Source organism: Phalacrocorax aristotelis, chromosome 2 (assembly GCF_949628215.1).
Source record: "Phalacrocorax aristotelis chromosome 2, bGulAri2.1, whole genome shotgun sequence".
Lineage (NCBI taxonomy): Eukaryota > Metazoa > Chordata > Aves > Suliformes > Phalacrocoracidae > Phalacrocorax > Phalacrocorax aristotelis.
Window position 1 is genome coordinate 3,369,525 of NC_134277.1, and position 16,804 is coordinate 3,386,328.

The 16,804-nt window shown below is 42.4% G+C and overlaps 1 protein-coding gene across 2 annotated transcripts in view; it reads left to right on the plus strand.

Annotated features, from left to right (window-relative positions):
- LOC142052319 (meiosis-specific coiled-coil domain-containing protein MEIOC-like) overlaps positions 1-15,808 on the plus strand; it is a 37,404-nt gene extending 21,596 nt beyond the window's left edge. For both annotated transcript variants that reach the window (XM_075082167.1, XM_075082166.1), the window contains exons 5-8: positions 133-1,945; positions 5,579-5,713; positions 5,821-6,001; positions 8,744-15,808. In XM_075082167.1, the coding sequence (XP_074938268.1) occupies positions 133-1,945; positions 5,579-5,713; positions 5,821-6,001; positions 8,744-9,000 (2,386 nt within the window). In that variant the 3' untranslated portion in view covers positions 9,001-15,808. The remainder of the gene's footprint in view (positions 1-132; positions 1,946-5,578; positions 5,714-5,820; positions 6,002-8,743) is intronic.
- The last annotated feature ends 996 nt before the right edge of the window (positions 15,809-16,804 follow it).

Below are 16,804 nucleotides of genomic sequence, written 5' to 3' on the forward strand. Positions count from 1 at the left end.
TGTGTATGTTTAGCCAAGAATGAAATGGGGGGGGCGGTTTGGGGAGGAGTGTGTATAACGATGAGATGTGAACTGTTTTCATGTAAGAAATGTTTTAAAACATTACAGGAGGTTTATTTAACTTTGTTACAGGAATTCTCTTTCAAGATTGTTTCCACCTATGTGGGCACCTGATCTTGGAAGCAATGGTGAATTCTCAGGGTTCTCGGGGCTCTCATCTAAGCACTCTGTTGACAGTAAGGATTTTTCAAACCTGATGGGCACCCAGAACTACTGTCAGGAACACTTGCAAAAGTCTCGTGATGTGGAGATGTTGCACAGAGGTTTGGAAGATCTTCATTTCATAGAGTCTTGGCTTTCTCCGTCTGGCCCTTGCACTCAGCCTGATAACATTCTGAAGAACACTTATCCTGAAAACTGCTCTTTGCAAAATAATAATACAGTTCACCAAGAAGGGTTTTCATTTCAAAATGCAGACTATAATCAGCATTTGTGCAGTTATGACCACATGAGGTTAAATGGAGACTATGAAAAACTGGGTTCCAGTTTTAGCACTTTTTCTTCTCAGAACAGAGTGAAAGAAGGCACTAGCATTCCGAAAGAGTATTGGAAAACTGAAAGAGCAAGAGGCAAAGTTATGAAAAATGATGCTCAAGAACAAACTAAATATTCCCCTGATCTTTCCAGTCAGCCTGCTGATGACTCTTGGGATAAAGTGTCCCAGGACAACCACTTGTTTTCGAAGAGATACGAAAACTTCACAGCTGCTCATAAATTGCAGTCACCTGTTCATCCATCGCTATATTTTTTCAATCAACCCCCTAAAGAAAATTTTTCTGGAGGGACAAACAGAAAACTGCAGGAAACCCATGTGCAAAATGGTCATCATAGCTTTCCTGTTGGGGATGCTTTTAATAATAATGAATGTAAGGTCCATATTAGTCCTAAAGAATGCTCTCGTAAAGTTTCAGAATATGATTTATCTGTAAAAAATGTTATGCAAAACGGGAGTTATTCATTGTACCACGGACGTATGTGGCTGGATGGGACAACTGCAAGTCCGACAGCTGCGTCGGATATTGCATATGGAAAGCAAGTGGTAACAAGTCCGCAGTCGTCTTCAGGTGTTTCCACCATGTCGGGTGGTTCTCCCACCCATCAGTCTCTAACACAGTCCTCCTACTACTCACAGATCTCACCTGTCCTCCCTTCAAGGAAAGATGGAAGGTTACAAATACCGAATGGTGTTTCTAATAATTTGGGAGTTTCTAATTTTGTCTCAGAAAATCAGAAGCAGATGAAACCCATTGGACGATCACAGCGCGATTCGTTGACTAACAAGGAGGGGCAATGCCGGAAATTCCCCATTAATTTTTCATCTGATTGGTTAATGCAGCAGAATGCTGTCAGTGAAGACCCTGAAAAATACCACAGATTTCCAAAAAAGCAGACCCAAGAAAATAATAATAATAAAGACGATAGAAGGGGCAGAAGGAATTGGATTCCTCACTTGGGGTATACAACCCCAAACCGTCAGCAGTTCAATATGTTCCAAAAAAAACATGAACAGAACAGTGGTAGCATGTCAGATTTCATTAATCCTTCTTTTCTTCCTTCTTTCCCATTAATGTCTGATTTTAAGCAAAATCCCAGCTTTCCTCAATTTAATCACCACCTGTTTTCATCAGCAAATAATTTTTTTCCTCCGTCACCGTTTCCATTCTCAGAACTTGTTGATCTCTTTCATTATGATGATTTTAACCACTTGAATCCCTTCATCAATGATCTGTTTTGCGGGGAAATAGCTGCACCCTATTTTGCCTTTCCAACACCATTTAATAAGTACAGACCTCCAAGAAACCGCAGCGGACCTGCTAATGAGCTTCATATCCGACTGGAGGAGTGCTATGAGCAGTGGAGAGCTTTGGAGAAAGAGAGAAAGAAGGTAAAACACAACTGACGAGAACTTCCTATCAAAGCTGGTGATCGCACAAAACGATCTATAGAGAGTAGGTACGCCGGGCTGTCACTCCTTTTGAGGAGGCGAGAATTCTGTTGTCACGTTGTAGACGGCGTTCTAGGTATTTAAAACTAATGACATCTGCTTTGAATATAATGCTTGTATTGTTGAGCATGACTGGTTTTAAATCGTGTGTGGCGTTGAGCTTCAGTTTCTAAGTCTCTTTCCCCGTAGATGGGGGTGTTACACAACATTTCTCTCTAGTAACCTACGCTATTTGCTACAACAAATGTGATAACAATGTCACTGGCCAAAGCACTGAATAATCATTACCTTGGATGCTTTTCATTTATATGGTCAATAAAACATCCTTAGCTAGTTGTTATTGATTCAGTAGGCCTTTGTTGCGACTCTAGAGCCACCAGGCGCATATTATGATATAGCAGAGCCTTCTCTACCACACGTGCTTCTTAAAGTCCTGCTGTTTTATGCACCTTAATGCTCTAAATGTTCATATTGCACAGTTTGGTTCAATGGATATCTTTTCTTGTCCCATACTCCTTCTTTCCAATTAAATCTTTAACTGAAGTATTATAAAGCCAGGCTCTCCTTTTCCCTGTGCAGTTGTTTAAGGAGAGAAACGTGTTTGGTGTGTTTTGGCTTTTTTGGGTTTGTTTTTTTTACTGTCAGTGATATAGTGGTGTCTTTCCCTTATTCTTTTGGGTGTTTTTTTTTTTTGTTTTACTGAATCTTTGGTTTAGTGAAAAGAAAGAAAATAATCCTGATCACCCTGTACACAGCCATAGAGAAAACATAGTGTTTTGAGCGGATGTGGCTTCTCCCAAAGGACAGTTTGGTTTATACTCTTCTTGTTACAGTCACTTTCCTGCCTCAGAATCTCTTGCTAAGAAGTGTTGCCTGAGAGAGGGGATCACACTGCTGATAAATGTATTACACTTGGGAATGAAAGCTCTGAGCTCAAAAGGAGCAGGAGATGCTTTCCCAGGAAGAGTCAAATCTCTCAACTCCATGCCAGCTCTTGGAAACTAGGTTGTTGATAATCCATTGTCCTAGTCATACATTGAGGGCCTGTCTACTTCCTCCATGCTGGAGAAGACTCCTGGTCATTGGAGAGAGAGGCAGGTATCTGACCAAAAAGGATCTCTGGAGAGCACCTTTTTCTTTCCAGCATCAGCTGTGAGACCTTGCTCATAGCCTTTTAGAGGTCTAAATAGAACTGCCTGTCTTGTTTGCTCAGTGATGGCCTTAAGCAAGACTCCTTTCTGCCTGTTCAGTCTTTTACCAGGAATGCTCTGCAGGTGAGAGAGGGCAATGGTGATTCTTTCTCCAGCTTGTCTGAGGCAACAGCATTTTCAGAAACTCTTCTACACTCTGTTGTGGGAAAGGAGGCGGTTCCAAACCTGCTCATGCAGGATTTGGGTCAATTAAGTCATTTGGGAAGACTGAATCATAGTTTTTATCTCATAGTGTATGTGTTTTCTGTTTTCATCATTAAAGGATTGTTTATCCTCGTACTGTGTTCTTAATAATCAAAGGGATTTTATAATTGAACTTGATCTGGTCCATTCAAAGTGATCCAGTTTTATCCTAGTGATCTACTCAGGCTGTCTCAGTCCTTTATTTTTGTAGTTACAGACTATACCCACAGGTAGCTTTATTTATGAGTGTAAACTGCTCTCAGTTGTACAAGGCAGCTGCTGTAGTGTGGATCACATTCCTACAACCGAAATACCTGTTCCTCAGAAGGGGATGACTGCATCCCAGCTGCCTGACAGGAATGCACCTGGACTGTGTTAACCCCTGTTTGTAGGTGTGGTCCGGGAGAATGCTAGTTGGCAGGGGTTAAACTCTCAGAAGCTGTTTTTATAGTCCCATCAGCCTGAACTATCCCAGGACAGCGGCAAGAGTTCTGCTTCAGTGTTGTTTAGCTTACCAGTGTATGTACAGCTCACCTGTACGTATGTACATACGTAGGAAGGGACTTTCTTTTGACATTATCACCTTTTTGATATTCTCACCCTAAGTGAATTCATTAAGCGTGTAGACAGAAACTCCCCCTGGCAGGACTTGCATTTAATTCCATCTTGTCTAATCTGTCAGCCCTTTCAGCTCTCAGAAGAAACCTGTTTATTGCAGCTGCTATGGAGTTCATAGTGACAGTGGGCTTCCCTGCTTCCTTTTATAAATATCACTTTTCCAGGGATCTCTCATTTAAAAAAGGTCTACAAGTTCTCTGTCTGGAATTACCTGCGATATTAAATGTGCATATAGATCAGTACAGAATCATAGATTTACAGAATGGTGAGGGTTGGAAGGGACCTCTGGAGCTCACCCCGTCCCACTCCCTGCTTGAGCAGGCACCCCCAGAGCAGGGGCACAGGGCCGCGTCCAGGCGGGGGGTGAATGTCTCCAGGGAAGGGACCCCACAGCCTCTCTGGGCAGCCTGTGCCCCTGCTCTGGCACCCGCACAGGGAAGGGGTTTGTCCTCATGTTCAGGGGGAACTTCCCGTGTTCCAGCTTGTGCCCGTGGCCCCTTGGCCTGGCGTTGGGCACCGCTGAAAAGAGCCCAGCCCCATCCCCCTGACACCCACCCTTCAGGTATTTATAGGTATTGATGAGATCCCCCCCCAGTCTTCTCTTCTGTAAGTACTGCAAATTGCTTACTAGCTGTAATTCTTAAATGCCCCGTGGTGTTACAAGAATTCATGACCCTTTCTCCATCCATTATTTTCTGAATGACTTTCAGACTTCTGAGGTGAATGTGAGTGGAGTCTGTCAGCTCTTGTAGTTCATGTTAGGTGAGGGCAGAGATTAAATAATATAGATTGTGGGTAAAGCAAAAAGAAAAGGACTTCAGCACATATTTTCAGTACAAACGTGCATACTGTGAATGTCGACTTAACCTTGCCTTGAACTGCAGTGTGGTAATCTTTCTCTCCTAAGTCCGCTGTACACTGAAGAAGGAACAAGATGGAGAATCAGCTGCTAGTTGTGTCTTCTTTTTTACTCCAAGTGTAAGAAGTTCCTATCCGAAAATAGGTTTGGTGCTGTTTAGTCACTGCCTGCATTGTATGGTGGGTTGGCCAGTTCCTTCCTCAATGGGGAGTTTGGCAGCTGTGTTGATGACTTTTTCAGAGCTGATACTAGTTTATGTTAACCTGGCTTAATCCTGATGCACTTCAGATGCAATTTATGCTGGTGTGACCACCTGTTTCTCTTGTTAGTTATCATAATGTGTGACATTTGAGAGATGCGGTGAGAGGCATTGGGTTTAAATTCCTGGGGTGCTGTACACAAATTTCTTTGCCTAGGTCTGTGCCCGAGATTGGTTAAAATAAAGCTGTACAGATTTGGTTCCAAATGTTGCTCTGAGTGTTGTATACTGAGGTGGAGCTGAATTAGAGAAGTACTCCTCCTTTTACAGCACCTGGTTGTACATCTAGACAGATATTTGGGGACGTTTTTCTGTAAATGCAGTCAGAAGTAAAGATAAGTGCACTTCTAATGTATTTGAAAATTCAAAACCACCCCCAAAATATGGATTGTAATATTGTACTAATTTTAAACACTGACAATGACTGTTTATTTCCCCTCCAGACTGAGGCCGACCTTGCAAGAAACTTTCCAGGAAAGCGCATATCTAGCTCAAATAACACTCCTGTGTCCCGACTTCCTGCTAACCCATCACGGGTGGATCGTTTGATTGTCGACCAGTTACGAGAACAAGCCAGGGTAAGCCTTCTTGAGCCATAATTCCTGTACTTCTTTTTGGTTTTATGTTTGCTTGTTTAATGGAAACTTATACTTAGTGATTTTGGTGTTGCCAATGTGTCCGGCAGGTGCTCACATTAATAGGAAAAATGGAAAGGCTTTGCGGTACCCCTGTACATGGTAACATATCCACTACGTTGGAACACCATATGGAAGCCATTCACGCAACACAGGCGAGGCGTAAGGATGAGATTATTAATGCTGCTAATCCGCAGAGACAGGGAGCGCCACGTTATAATAATGAGAAAGGTAACTGCTGCCCATTTCTGTAGTTGTAAAAGCTTTTTCAAAGATCTAATTGTGAGAATATGCTATCTGAAATATGCGATTTTGAAATATGCAGCGATTCTTGTAACTTCAACAAAAAAAAATTCTATATCTAAACCTGTCACTTTTTAAAAGACTTCAAATGACCGTAAGAGATCTTTTTTCCTTTCTGTTTTCCTGTTACTATTGATAAACACTTTGAAATTTTCTCCTCTTGACTAAAAGAGAACTGTAAAAACTCTTTCAGTGATGCTATATAACCACAAGTATTTGTCTGAAAAGTAAAACTGTACTTGTTTAAAAACAAGTTGAATTTTTCCTTTTTAGTGGCATTGCTAGTCTTTCTTTTCTCTTCAGCTTGTAAAATTAAAAAAAAAGTGTTGGTGCTGTGGTATTTGACTGTGTCTGTCTAAATCACAAAATCTAGATCACAAAACCACCAGCAATTACATTTCACAATTCCTAACTTCTGTTGGAGTCAAGCCAGAATAATTAGTAGCAGTAGTATGTTCTTCTGTAGAAGTAATGCAAAACTAGGACAAATCACGTTCCCTTCTAATAGCATAAGCGATAACTTACTCTTCAGTACAACACCTGTACAGCTGATACTTATGGGAATTTGGGGTTTTGAGGTAAAGATAGTGTTATTTTTCTTCAGAAAATACCTGTGTCTCAGAAAACTATTTCCAAAAAGGAATGTGCTTCCCCTGCCTCACCCCCATCCTCTTCTGGATCCTTACTCAGCACCGTCCTGTGTTATCTTATTTCCTGCAGTGAAGCTGACAGCTTGTGGTTCCTTTGTCCCAGCAATGTGTAGGGAATAGTCCTGCCTTGGAAGAAGGGAAAGATAAACTGTAAAGAGAGTCAAAATGTCTCATTCCACAAGTTAGGTGGCAAGCACCTTCTTAATGATGTCATATCCTTAAAAGCAAACAGCCTTCTAAAATTACTCCAAAAATTGTATAATGTGATATCAGTCCCAAGCATAAGCCAGGAAGCAGGTGGTCATCATCTTATTAAAAAAAAAAGAAAATCACACATGGTGGTTTTGATAATGCTTTATAGTGAAAGTGTATGGGAGCATTCACAGAACCACAGAATGGTTTGGGTTGGAAGGGACCTTTCGAGGCCATCCAGTCCAACCCCCTGCCGTGAGCAGGGACATCTGCAACCACATCAGGTTGCTCAGAGCCCCGGACAGCCTGGCCTGGAATGTTTCCAGGGATGGGGCATCGGCCACCTCTCTGGGCAACCTGGGCAAGGGTTTCACCACCTTCAGAGTAAAAAATCTTTTCCTTATATCCAGTCTAAATCTGCCCTCCTTTAGTTTAAAACCGTCACCCCTTGGCCTGTCACAGCAGGCCTTGCTAAAGAGGTCACCCCCACCCTTCCTACAGCCCCCTTTAAGCCCTGGGAGGCCGCAATAAGGTCTCCCCGCAGCTTCCCTTCCCCAGGCTGCACAACCCCAGCTCTCCCAGCCCGGCCTCGCAGCAGAGGGGCTCCAGCCCCCGGAGCATTTCTGTGCCCCCTCTGGCCCCACTCCAACAGCCCCGTGTCGAGGAGCCCCGAGCTGGAGGCGGCGCTGCAGGGGGGTCTCACAGAGCGGGGCAGAGGGGCAGGACCCCCTCCCTCGCCCTGCTGCCCGCCCTGCTGGGGATGCCGCCCAGGGCACGCTTGGCTTCTGGGCTGCGAGCACACATTGTTGCCTCATGTCCAGCTTTTTCACCCAGCAGCACCCCCAAGTCCATCTCCACAGGGCTGCTCTCAGTCCCTCCATCTCCCAGCCTGTGTTGATACTGGGGGTTGCCCCGACCCCTGTGCAGGACCCTGCACTTGGCCTTGTTGACCCTCATGAGGTCCTCTCCCGCGTGTCCAGGTCTCTCTGGATGACATCCTGTCCTGGCATGTCAACTGCACCACTCAGCTTGGTGTCATCTGCAAACTTGCTGAGGGTGCACTTGATCCCACTGACTATGTCATTGATGAAGATATTAAATAGTACTGGTCCCAGTGCAGACCCCTGAGGGACAGCACTTGTCACCAGATGATCATTATTTGAACCATCCATGTATCACGCTTATAGTTAGAAAAATGGCAGTTAGTCTTTTACGATTAATGGTAACATCAGCAGCATAGTTATGTTTCTGACAAAGAGCTCTGTTGCTGTGGAGTGTCTCAGCACAACCAAAATCACATATATAAAAGCCTTTAGTCTGTTTTCAGCTGTGAAATACGTGTTTCTTTGAGTTCTGCTGGTGGTGATCATGTTTCCAAAGGTGGGCAGCGAGCCTTTCCTCACGGTGAGGCTGGGTGGGTGTCAGCGCCACTGCAAGGAAGACAAAGGAGGAAAAAAGGATTGTATCGCTCTCATCTGGCTGCAGTTGAGTAGGTAGCTTCACTGGTTTTACTTGCTGAGTGTCATTGTAGATAGTGCCCTCTGATAACATTAATTAAATGGGCTTAGATGTTGTTATTGCAGGCCTGATGGTTACGCTGCTGAATTTTGGTCGCTGTTAGTGTGATCTGTTACAGCTCTCATTTGCAAGAGAAGCACGCTAACTGATGGAATTCAACCAGCGCAGTACCTGGCTACAGCGTTAGCTGTTTCCTGAGCAAACTTTGCGTACTGGTGATGGCTTGAACAAATTTACAGAACTTTAAAATGTATTAATATTTCCAGCTTGGTATACCAGTTTAACCTGTAATGTGTTTTTTCTGTTGTAGACGTTCTGGCTCTGGCAGCTGCCATTAGAGAGTTGGCCGCTTCCACACGCAAGGCTCGTACCGCTTTATGGTGCGCGTTACAGATGACTTTGCCAAAAAACTCTTCAAGCGGCCCAGTAAAACAAGAAGCTGTTGAAAGGGCACTGCAAGGGCTTTGTCCTCCAAACACAAGCACACAAGAAAGAAGCACCGCAGCGCATGAAAACAACGGAAGCAAAAAAGAAAAACCCGAGGAGCCCGTGAGGGTTCTGGAATAACAGCAAATAATAATAACAAAAGGGAGGCAAAAGGCTGAGGACTAGAAGGGAAGGGCGAGGCATCCTGCGTAGTACCGGGGAAGGTGTTTTTGCCAGGTTATCAAAAATCAAAAGGGTTAATATAACTGATCAGTGCTGCAATTCTATTACTGTGATTCTGGTGTTGAGAGACACATCTTGTAATAGTGTTAATGCAATTTTAATATTGCTGGTATTGCAATGTCTGCTACGTAAGAATTTTATTATTAAGAGGAACTAAACAATAGCTGAGCATTTCCTTGTGCGCTTATCCGAAGCCGTGCATCAGCTGTGAGTCAAGTCATGACCTGAGAAACCAGATGTGGTTAAACTTAGTTCTCCTTTTTTTGTTAATGATACAATTTAGCATTCTTTAAAAAAAATCTGTTTGAAAGGTATTTCGTAATTGTTCTGGGGGGGGGTTTTGCACCATTATATAGCTCTTTTAAGTGCCAAAGTGATCACGAAGTAGGTTGCATCCCATGACTCTGTACTGAGCAATCCACCCTCCTGTGCTGTTTTTGTGACAGGGAGTCAGCTCATCCAGGTTATCGCTAGCAGTTTGACAAGAATAATCAGTATTTAATGTTGGTTGCGTGAGATGCTTCAGCAGTTGTGCTGCCAGTTCAGTTTCTAGCTAAACCAGTGTAAACTGAGCTTTTCTAGAGCATAGTCCATTTAAAATTTTCCATTAAAAAAAAAAAAAAGATTTTGTAGATTTGCAGTAAGTACTGCATTGAAGTACACATTAGCAGGTGATATAAAATTGTCACTCAGGATTAGAAATTAGATTTATTGATTCCTCAGTGGGTTTAAAAACAGTAACTATATAACACAGTATGCACTTAATTAAAAAATTATTGTTTGTTCTTAATATAAGCTCATGGTACTATGATTTTCAGAAACATTCCATATTTATTTTAGTGTGTTTATTGAATGTTTATTTAAAATTCTATTTTAGTAATATAAAGTTGGATATTTTGCCAAATCTTCCGAATAATCAGATTTAACGATTTACTCAGGAAATATGTATATTGTTATATAAATACACACGTGGTATATAGGGATTTTTTTGGGGGAAGGGATGTTTGCAACATATTTACACAAAGCTAACTATATACTAGGTTACCAAAGCTGTTTAACTGATTAATTTTTCGCATGGAAGATTTAATATATTTAATTGCTGTTAACTAGTCTCCATTCTGTGGCTTAGACAATCAGAAGTGTTACGTATCGGTGTGAATGTTCAGGGTGAGAATTAGAAAAGAATGAGTAAGTCAAGTCTTGTTCTTAGGGCACTTATAAATATTTTAATGCTTTAACAACTGTCTTACTGTTACACGATCTCTTAACACGTACTAATAACCAACTAAGGTTCTTAGGGGTCAGTATATTAATGAATGGCTGTGGAGACCAGTTCTTATTTTAAACGTGAACTAACTTGGGGATATGAGCAAAGTTTGAAAGAGAAGAATGAAGATTTTTATGTTCCATAGTGTTCGGTGTTGCATTAGACATTTTGTGGATAAATATATACTTGTTTCCATATATGTATGTACTTGCCAAATGTTCCAGATGCAGTTCTGTAGTCTTGGATCTGTGGATGTTTCTAGAGCAGATGTAGTCTCAATATACCATCGTTCGCTGTAATGAGGCAGTAGCTACATACCTCTGTAGAAAAGGGTTACGCACGCCTCACTGTAATCCACTGAATACAGCTTAAAAACAAGCGTCGATGGGAATCGGAATCTTAGTATAGCAAGATGATTTTTTTTCCCTAAAGAAGTTGAATTCAACTTAAGAGAATATTTTCAGCCTTAGCCTAAAACACAGGTAGTGGAGGGAGTTATTTTAGTGTGTTTTCTCTGTGTGTATGTGCGATTTGTTTGCACAAATTCATTTAAGAAGGTTAAATCTGCATTTCTGAAACTAACTAACTATACTCCACTGTTTAAAAAGTGGAGTCTACAGTGTTTCAGTTAATTATTTTGGATTTCTAATTATGATTACCGTGTTGACAGGAATCGGAATCTGAAAGTCTCGGTGAGCTTTTCTGTTTACGGAACAGCTGTAGTCCTGCAGGATTGTTTTGTAGTGGTGAATGTATAGGGCATAGTAGGTCCCTATCGTATTGCTCGTGTGCTAATTATTATTGTGAAGGAATATGGTCTTAATCGGTTCATAATATAGTTAACGTGCCTTTAACAGTCTCATTTTTCCAAAATGGTAAATAGCTGTACGCTCACTTCTGTTTCAACCGCAGTCTAAAAAGGCATTTAAAAAGGGTCACGGTGTGGCTGCATTTGACTGTAGCTAACAATTAGCCTACGCTGTTCGTGTCGTTCTCGCGTACTGTTAAACCGGCCAGTTACGGGCTCTGTAACAAGCGTGAGTCGCCGCAGGTCACGTGTGTCGGTACCAGGCTTTTCCTTGCCACGCCCTACCGATGCGAGCAGCACGCGCTCCTATTTCATTTGGCTTTGCTCAGTTTCCTTCCTAAAAATTCTGGGTCTTCATATCAAAATGATTTGGTGCCCATTTCTTTAAATTCTTTGATTATGGACAGCTCTAGACCTATAAAGACAAAAGTCCTTTCAGAATGCTTCAGTTCTGTGGCTTTATTACATACCCTTTGATATTTCAGGGGGAAAAAAACCCTGTGTTTTATAAAACAACCACCTGGAGTTGCAGCTCTGTTACAGTCATAAAATACCTTTAGCTGCCTAATGTTTAATTTGGCAACAATGTATGAATTCTTTAAGTATTGCACTGGAATTTTGGTATGAATAAGTAAGTATAATGCTTCGGGTTTTAGGGACTAGTAGTATTCACATTTTACTGACTTCAGTGGAAGCAGAGTTAAGGTATGAGGTCACACATAAGCCAGAGAGGTGGTTTTGTTTTGGGGTTTGCTTTGATTTTTGGAATTTTTTTTCCTTTTCCCACTTGTGGAGTAACCAGGTAAAAATTAGTTTACTCCCCCCACCTCCCAGCTTTGCTGAGATTTAACAGTCCTTTTTTTTTCCTGTTTTGACTTATTCAATTTAAATTTTTGAATGAGGTAAAGAAGGTAGTGGAGTTGTAGCTAATAACAGTAGCAGTGATACTAGATTGCTGCCGTTTAAGCAAACGGGGTACTTAAGGGTCCCTTCTCAAGTCAATGTTATTTTTAGGGTGTATGTTTTGGTAGTTGGCAGTGAATCTTTAATACTTTAAAATCCCAAATTGATTGTCCAGTACAGCATAGATTTAAGAATTACAATTATTTCAGTATTCTGTATAAATAACTGGAGGCTCTGGTAATTCGACCTTCTTGATTCCCAGAAGAGATGCCAGCATCAGAGTAAGAACTTGTTTAGGTTTGTTCTCTTTGCTTTTCTTGTGTATCCACAGAGTCCCTCTGGCCATGAAGTTAGTCTGATTGTATCTCTATAAATGAAAACTAAGAAATTGGTATTAGCTTGTCATTATTTTTATCAGAACAGCATCCAGGGAGACTGTCTAGGTTCGTGGTGCTTTCCTTGCTGTGGCCTTTTCAGGAGTGTCTGTGAGACTATTCGTTCCCAAACTACTGCTGTTGGTTTTTTTTCTTTCCAGACTGAATATTCTTCTTTTCTCTTGGCATTTACCACTGCTACTAATCTTTTTGTCTGTACCTGGATACGTATAATTTGGAAATTTTTTGCCTTACAGCTTGGAATCTGATACTCTGGTCTTCATAATGAGTCTCCTCTTATTATTCCTGGTACCTTTTCTCTTTGTTGAAGTAAATGCATAATTACAGGTGGAGATTACGGGAGTGAGAGGCTTTGTGGAGGTACTTGCTGGCCATTTAACCTTTACCACTTTTTCAGAGAAGTGGAGAGATACTCCAAAATTTTGTGGAAAGCTTCCTAGCTTTAGTCCTATGTGTTCTTCCAGAAGTGAGCATGAGTGCAGCTTCCTGGGATTATGTTTCATCTGTTGTCCGGGCCTTCTCCCATTCTGTTTGGGGAAATAATGAAGGAGAGGGGAGCTACAAGAAGAAAGGAAACACTGAGCCACAGGAAACCCTGCTTCCAGCAGACAGGACCATTCCTCTTTGTGGCTCCTGTGGTCGGAAGGGTGTGAGCCTGAGGGACCAGGAGTCCTCCTTTGCCTAAACTGTGTTTCCCCTTTCCCCATCTGCCGCTCATAGATGCGTCAGGGTTCAACTGCTGGACTTGTGGCAGAGTTGGCTCACCCTTGTCCCGCTCCGGCAGCCATCTTCCCACCCTTGTATGTTTTTATCACATGGAAGCAAGCTGCTTGTCAGCCTGAGGAGCTCAGATGGGGCTTGGCAACAGCTGGTTCAAACCACCGGGGTATGGTCCTCCCTCTTGGATCAAGACCTCCAAAGATCAGCGCCTCTCGACTGCTGTCTGTAAGGGAAGAGAATGAAGTTGGATTTAAGATCAGCTTTTCTAGACTTCGAAAATGACAAATGGCACAGAGTACTTAGCATAAAACTTCCACTGAACGGTTTGTTTTTGAAATCTCTTCTTCCTCAAGCGGCAGCGTTCGGCTTTGCTCAGTGGGATATTCTCAGATACACCATTTATGTTAGGTCACAGCTCTAGTTGTGTAGGAAGTAGGGTTTTTGTGTTTAAATGCTGTAAAGATTATGCAACAAACAGACCTTAAGCCTATATGTATATTTTTTTAAAAGTTACTATTGTTACCTGCTCTGCAAGCTGACTTCCCCCCACCCCAATTCTCTGCTTGGGAGCTGTGATGCCAAAACGCTTCATGTTGGAGCAACCCAAAGCAGTAGGGCTTTTTTCTTTTGTTCGTTGTGTCTTTATTGCTTTGACAGTGTATGTAATCTTGATTTAAAATTCAGTTTTACAACTCTACTTTATGGCCACAGTCTTCTATAGGATTTATTTTTTTCCTAAGAGCATCATCAAAGTGGAAAAACTTGAGTTCTCGATTATGTAACTCGTGGCGATTGTATGCTATGTTGAACAAGAACAGGGAATACTGCACATCAGTGACTACATGACAGCACTTGACTGTCAAACAGGTCTCTCTAATATTATTTTAAATAGGTGCATTTGCAGTTAGGCTGCTGGAGAGATGGGTGTGGTCCTGCTTCCACTGCAGCCAGCAGCTTTAGCAGGTTTTTGTCCTTACCTGGCGTTGTTGCTTTGCTGGCACGGTGTCTCGAGTTAGGTAGGCTCTTTGTAAATACAAGCTCAGTAGTTCACCTTGAACAGTTGTTACCCAGAAACTCCAGGAGGATGTGTTCCCAACCTTTTTTTATAAGGTTTCTCGCTACACTGACAACTTGAAATCAACGGGATCATTCCACTTTCTTTTAAAGCTGAGGAATATCCCTCCTGGAGAAACTTTGGCCAAAATAAATTTGTGAGTTTCGGGGAATTTTGCACCTTGTTTTATCCCGATCTGCTTCAATGGAAATGTAGCCTTAACCATACTAAGACCTTGATTTATTTCCTCTGCAGTTTGTCCATCTCGTCACCAGCGCTCTCTTGTTTTGTACAACTTTATATGGAAATCAGGCATCTCGGGCATCTCTTACTTTTGGTAGATATTGCTTTCTAATTTTGTTTTTCTTAAATAACAACTTTGCCAGTTGATTTTATCACTTATATAGAATGGACGGTCCTTATTTTTTCTTCATTAGCAATACTGTAATCAAAGGTGCAAAAAAAAAAATGCGTTTGATGTATGTAGTCTGTGCTGTTAGAAATTGAAAATGTATCAGGTTAGGAGCAACTTTTAAAAGAAATTGAGGAACTGGAGCTATAAATCCTCTTTGCTTTTTTGCCAAAGGAGCTTTAAAAAGGAAAATATTTGCATCTAGTGTGTAAAAGAGCTTGTTAGAGAGAACAAATAAATCAGAGTCAACTTAAAATCATCGCCAGACCAAGATTGCTTTACATTTTTTTACTGTATAGAATACAACTAACTTAAAACTCGTTTATGCACAGTAATAACTTAACGAGCATAGTTTTTTCACAGAATTAGGCTATTTCCAATATATACGGGAAAAATAAGTTTCCTTTTATTTTTTATGACGGATATACAAAGATTAATAGTGTCTATATTTTAATATACTGTTTGGTGTCTGAAGTATCTCTTTTACATGTTTGTTGGTCAAACTCATTGACTTAAAATAGCAAATTTTACACTGCTAGTCAAGTATTGCTGGAGCAGGATTTTGAGTTGATCCATTCACTAGGCCCAACAGAAATATGTGACAGTATAATTTAGCTTAAAAAAAAAAAGTCAATTGTTGATTAGACAAGACTTTAATCATTAATCAGTTTAGGCTTATTTAAGTATTTCTGTAAAACAACTTGATGTTTGAATGAACGCTGCAAAAATCTTACTTCTACCTCTTGCGTAACATTCTTAAAATTATACTTCACAGATCTCTTTGGGTCGTACCTCGGTATTACCGGGCGCTGGTACACCTTAACTCGTGACCTTCGTCTGCTTTTCCTTTTGTGTTTCCGTCAGTCGGTTTCTACGGGACGGCGTGCGGCCGGGGCTGGATTGCGCTCGCCGTGTCAGTAGCTTGAGGCAAGCCGTGCACACCACCGCGCGTTTCTGTTCAGCGAAGGGTGCAACGGCCAGCAGAGGTTCAAAGGTTTGTGTTACAGGGGTGAAAGCCTCAGAAATATGAGAATTCTGTCATGGCCAGTGTAATTTTCTAGTATTTTTATGTACGTGATTTGATTTCTTTTATTTAAATAATCAACTCTGTTGTACTTATGTCCCTAATAAAGAGTTACGGCTTCTTGTTTTATTTAGTTCAACTCACGTTATTTATCAGCTGCTGTTCTCCACGTGAGATGAATTTGGTTTTGGTAAATCCGCCTTGAAGAGACATGTTATGTGTTCTGGTTTAACGCAGTTACAAAAATTAAAATTCTTCATGTTTTTTGTGACTGGTTTTGTTACCTTAGCAAACTCTGCGGAGGAAGAACGGGCAGTTTCGGTTGGCACTTGTTGTGCCTGGTGGGGGAAGTCTTAGTGAATTTGGCATGTTCCTCAAACTAAATAACTTGACCAAGTGTGACAGATCTGGTTTGTTGGCAGAGCTTGGTGGCTGTAAGCAGGAACAGAACTCCTTCGTGCTGAACGCCCTGAAAGACACTGAAAGACGATGTGCTTTGCAAATCACCGACGTGCAGATCTTGAGTCCCCTCTCCCTTCCTCAGTGAGATAAATTTACGCAAATCTCAGGTATATGGAAACTCTTTATATCATGGAGTTGCACCAGGTAGGTGTGCACGTACACAACAGGGCAAGTGCCGGATTCTGCACCTGGGGCAGGGCAGCCCTGGCTGTACAGAGAGGCTGGGGAACGAGAGGTTGGGGAGCAGCTCTGCAGGGACCTGGGGGCTCTGGCCGACGGCAGGCTGAACACGAGCCAGCAGCGTGCCCTGGCAGCCCAGAGGGCCAGCCGTGCCCTGGGGGCATCGAGCCCTGCATCGCAGCCGGGCGAGGGGGGGGATTGTCCCGCTCTGCTCCGCGCTGGGGCGGCCTCACCCCGAGTGCTGTGGGCAGCGTTGGGCGCCGCAGGACACTGAGGGTATAAAGCTACGGGAGAGTGTCCCGAGGAGGCCACGGGGCTGGGGAAGGGTTTAGAGGGGAAACCGTACGAGGGGCGGCTGGAGTCCCTGGGTTTGTTCAGCTGGAGCAGAGGAGGCCGAGGGCAGCCTCATGGCGCTCTGCAGCTCCCTCCCGAGGGGAGGAGGAGGGGCAGGGCTGGTCTCTGCTCTCTGGTGCCCAA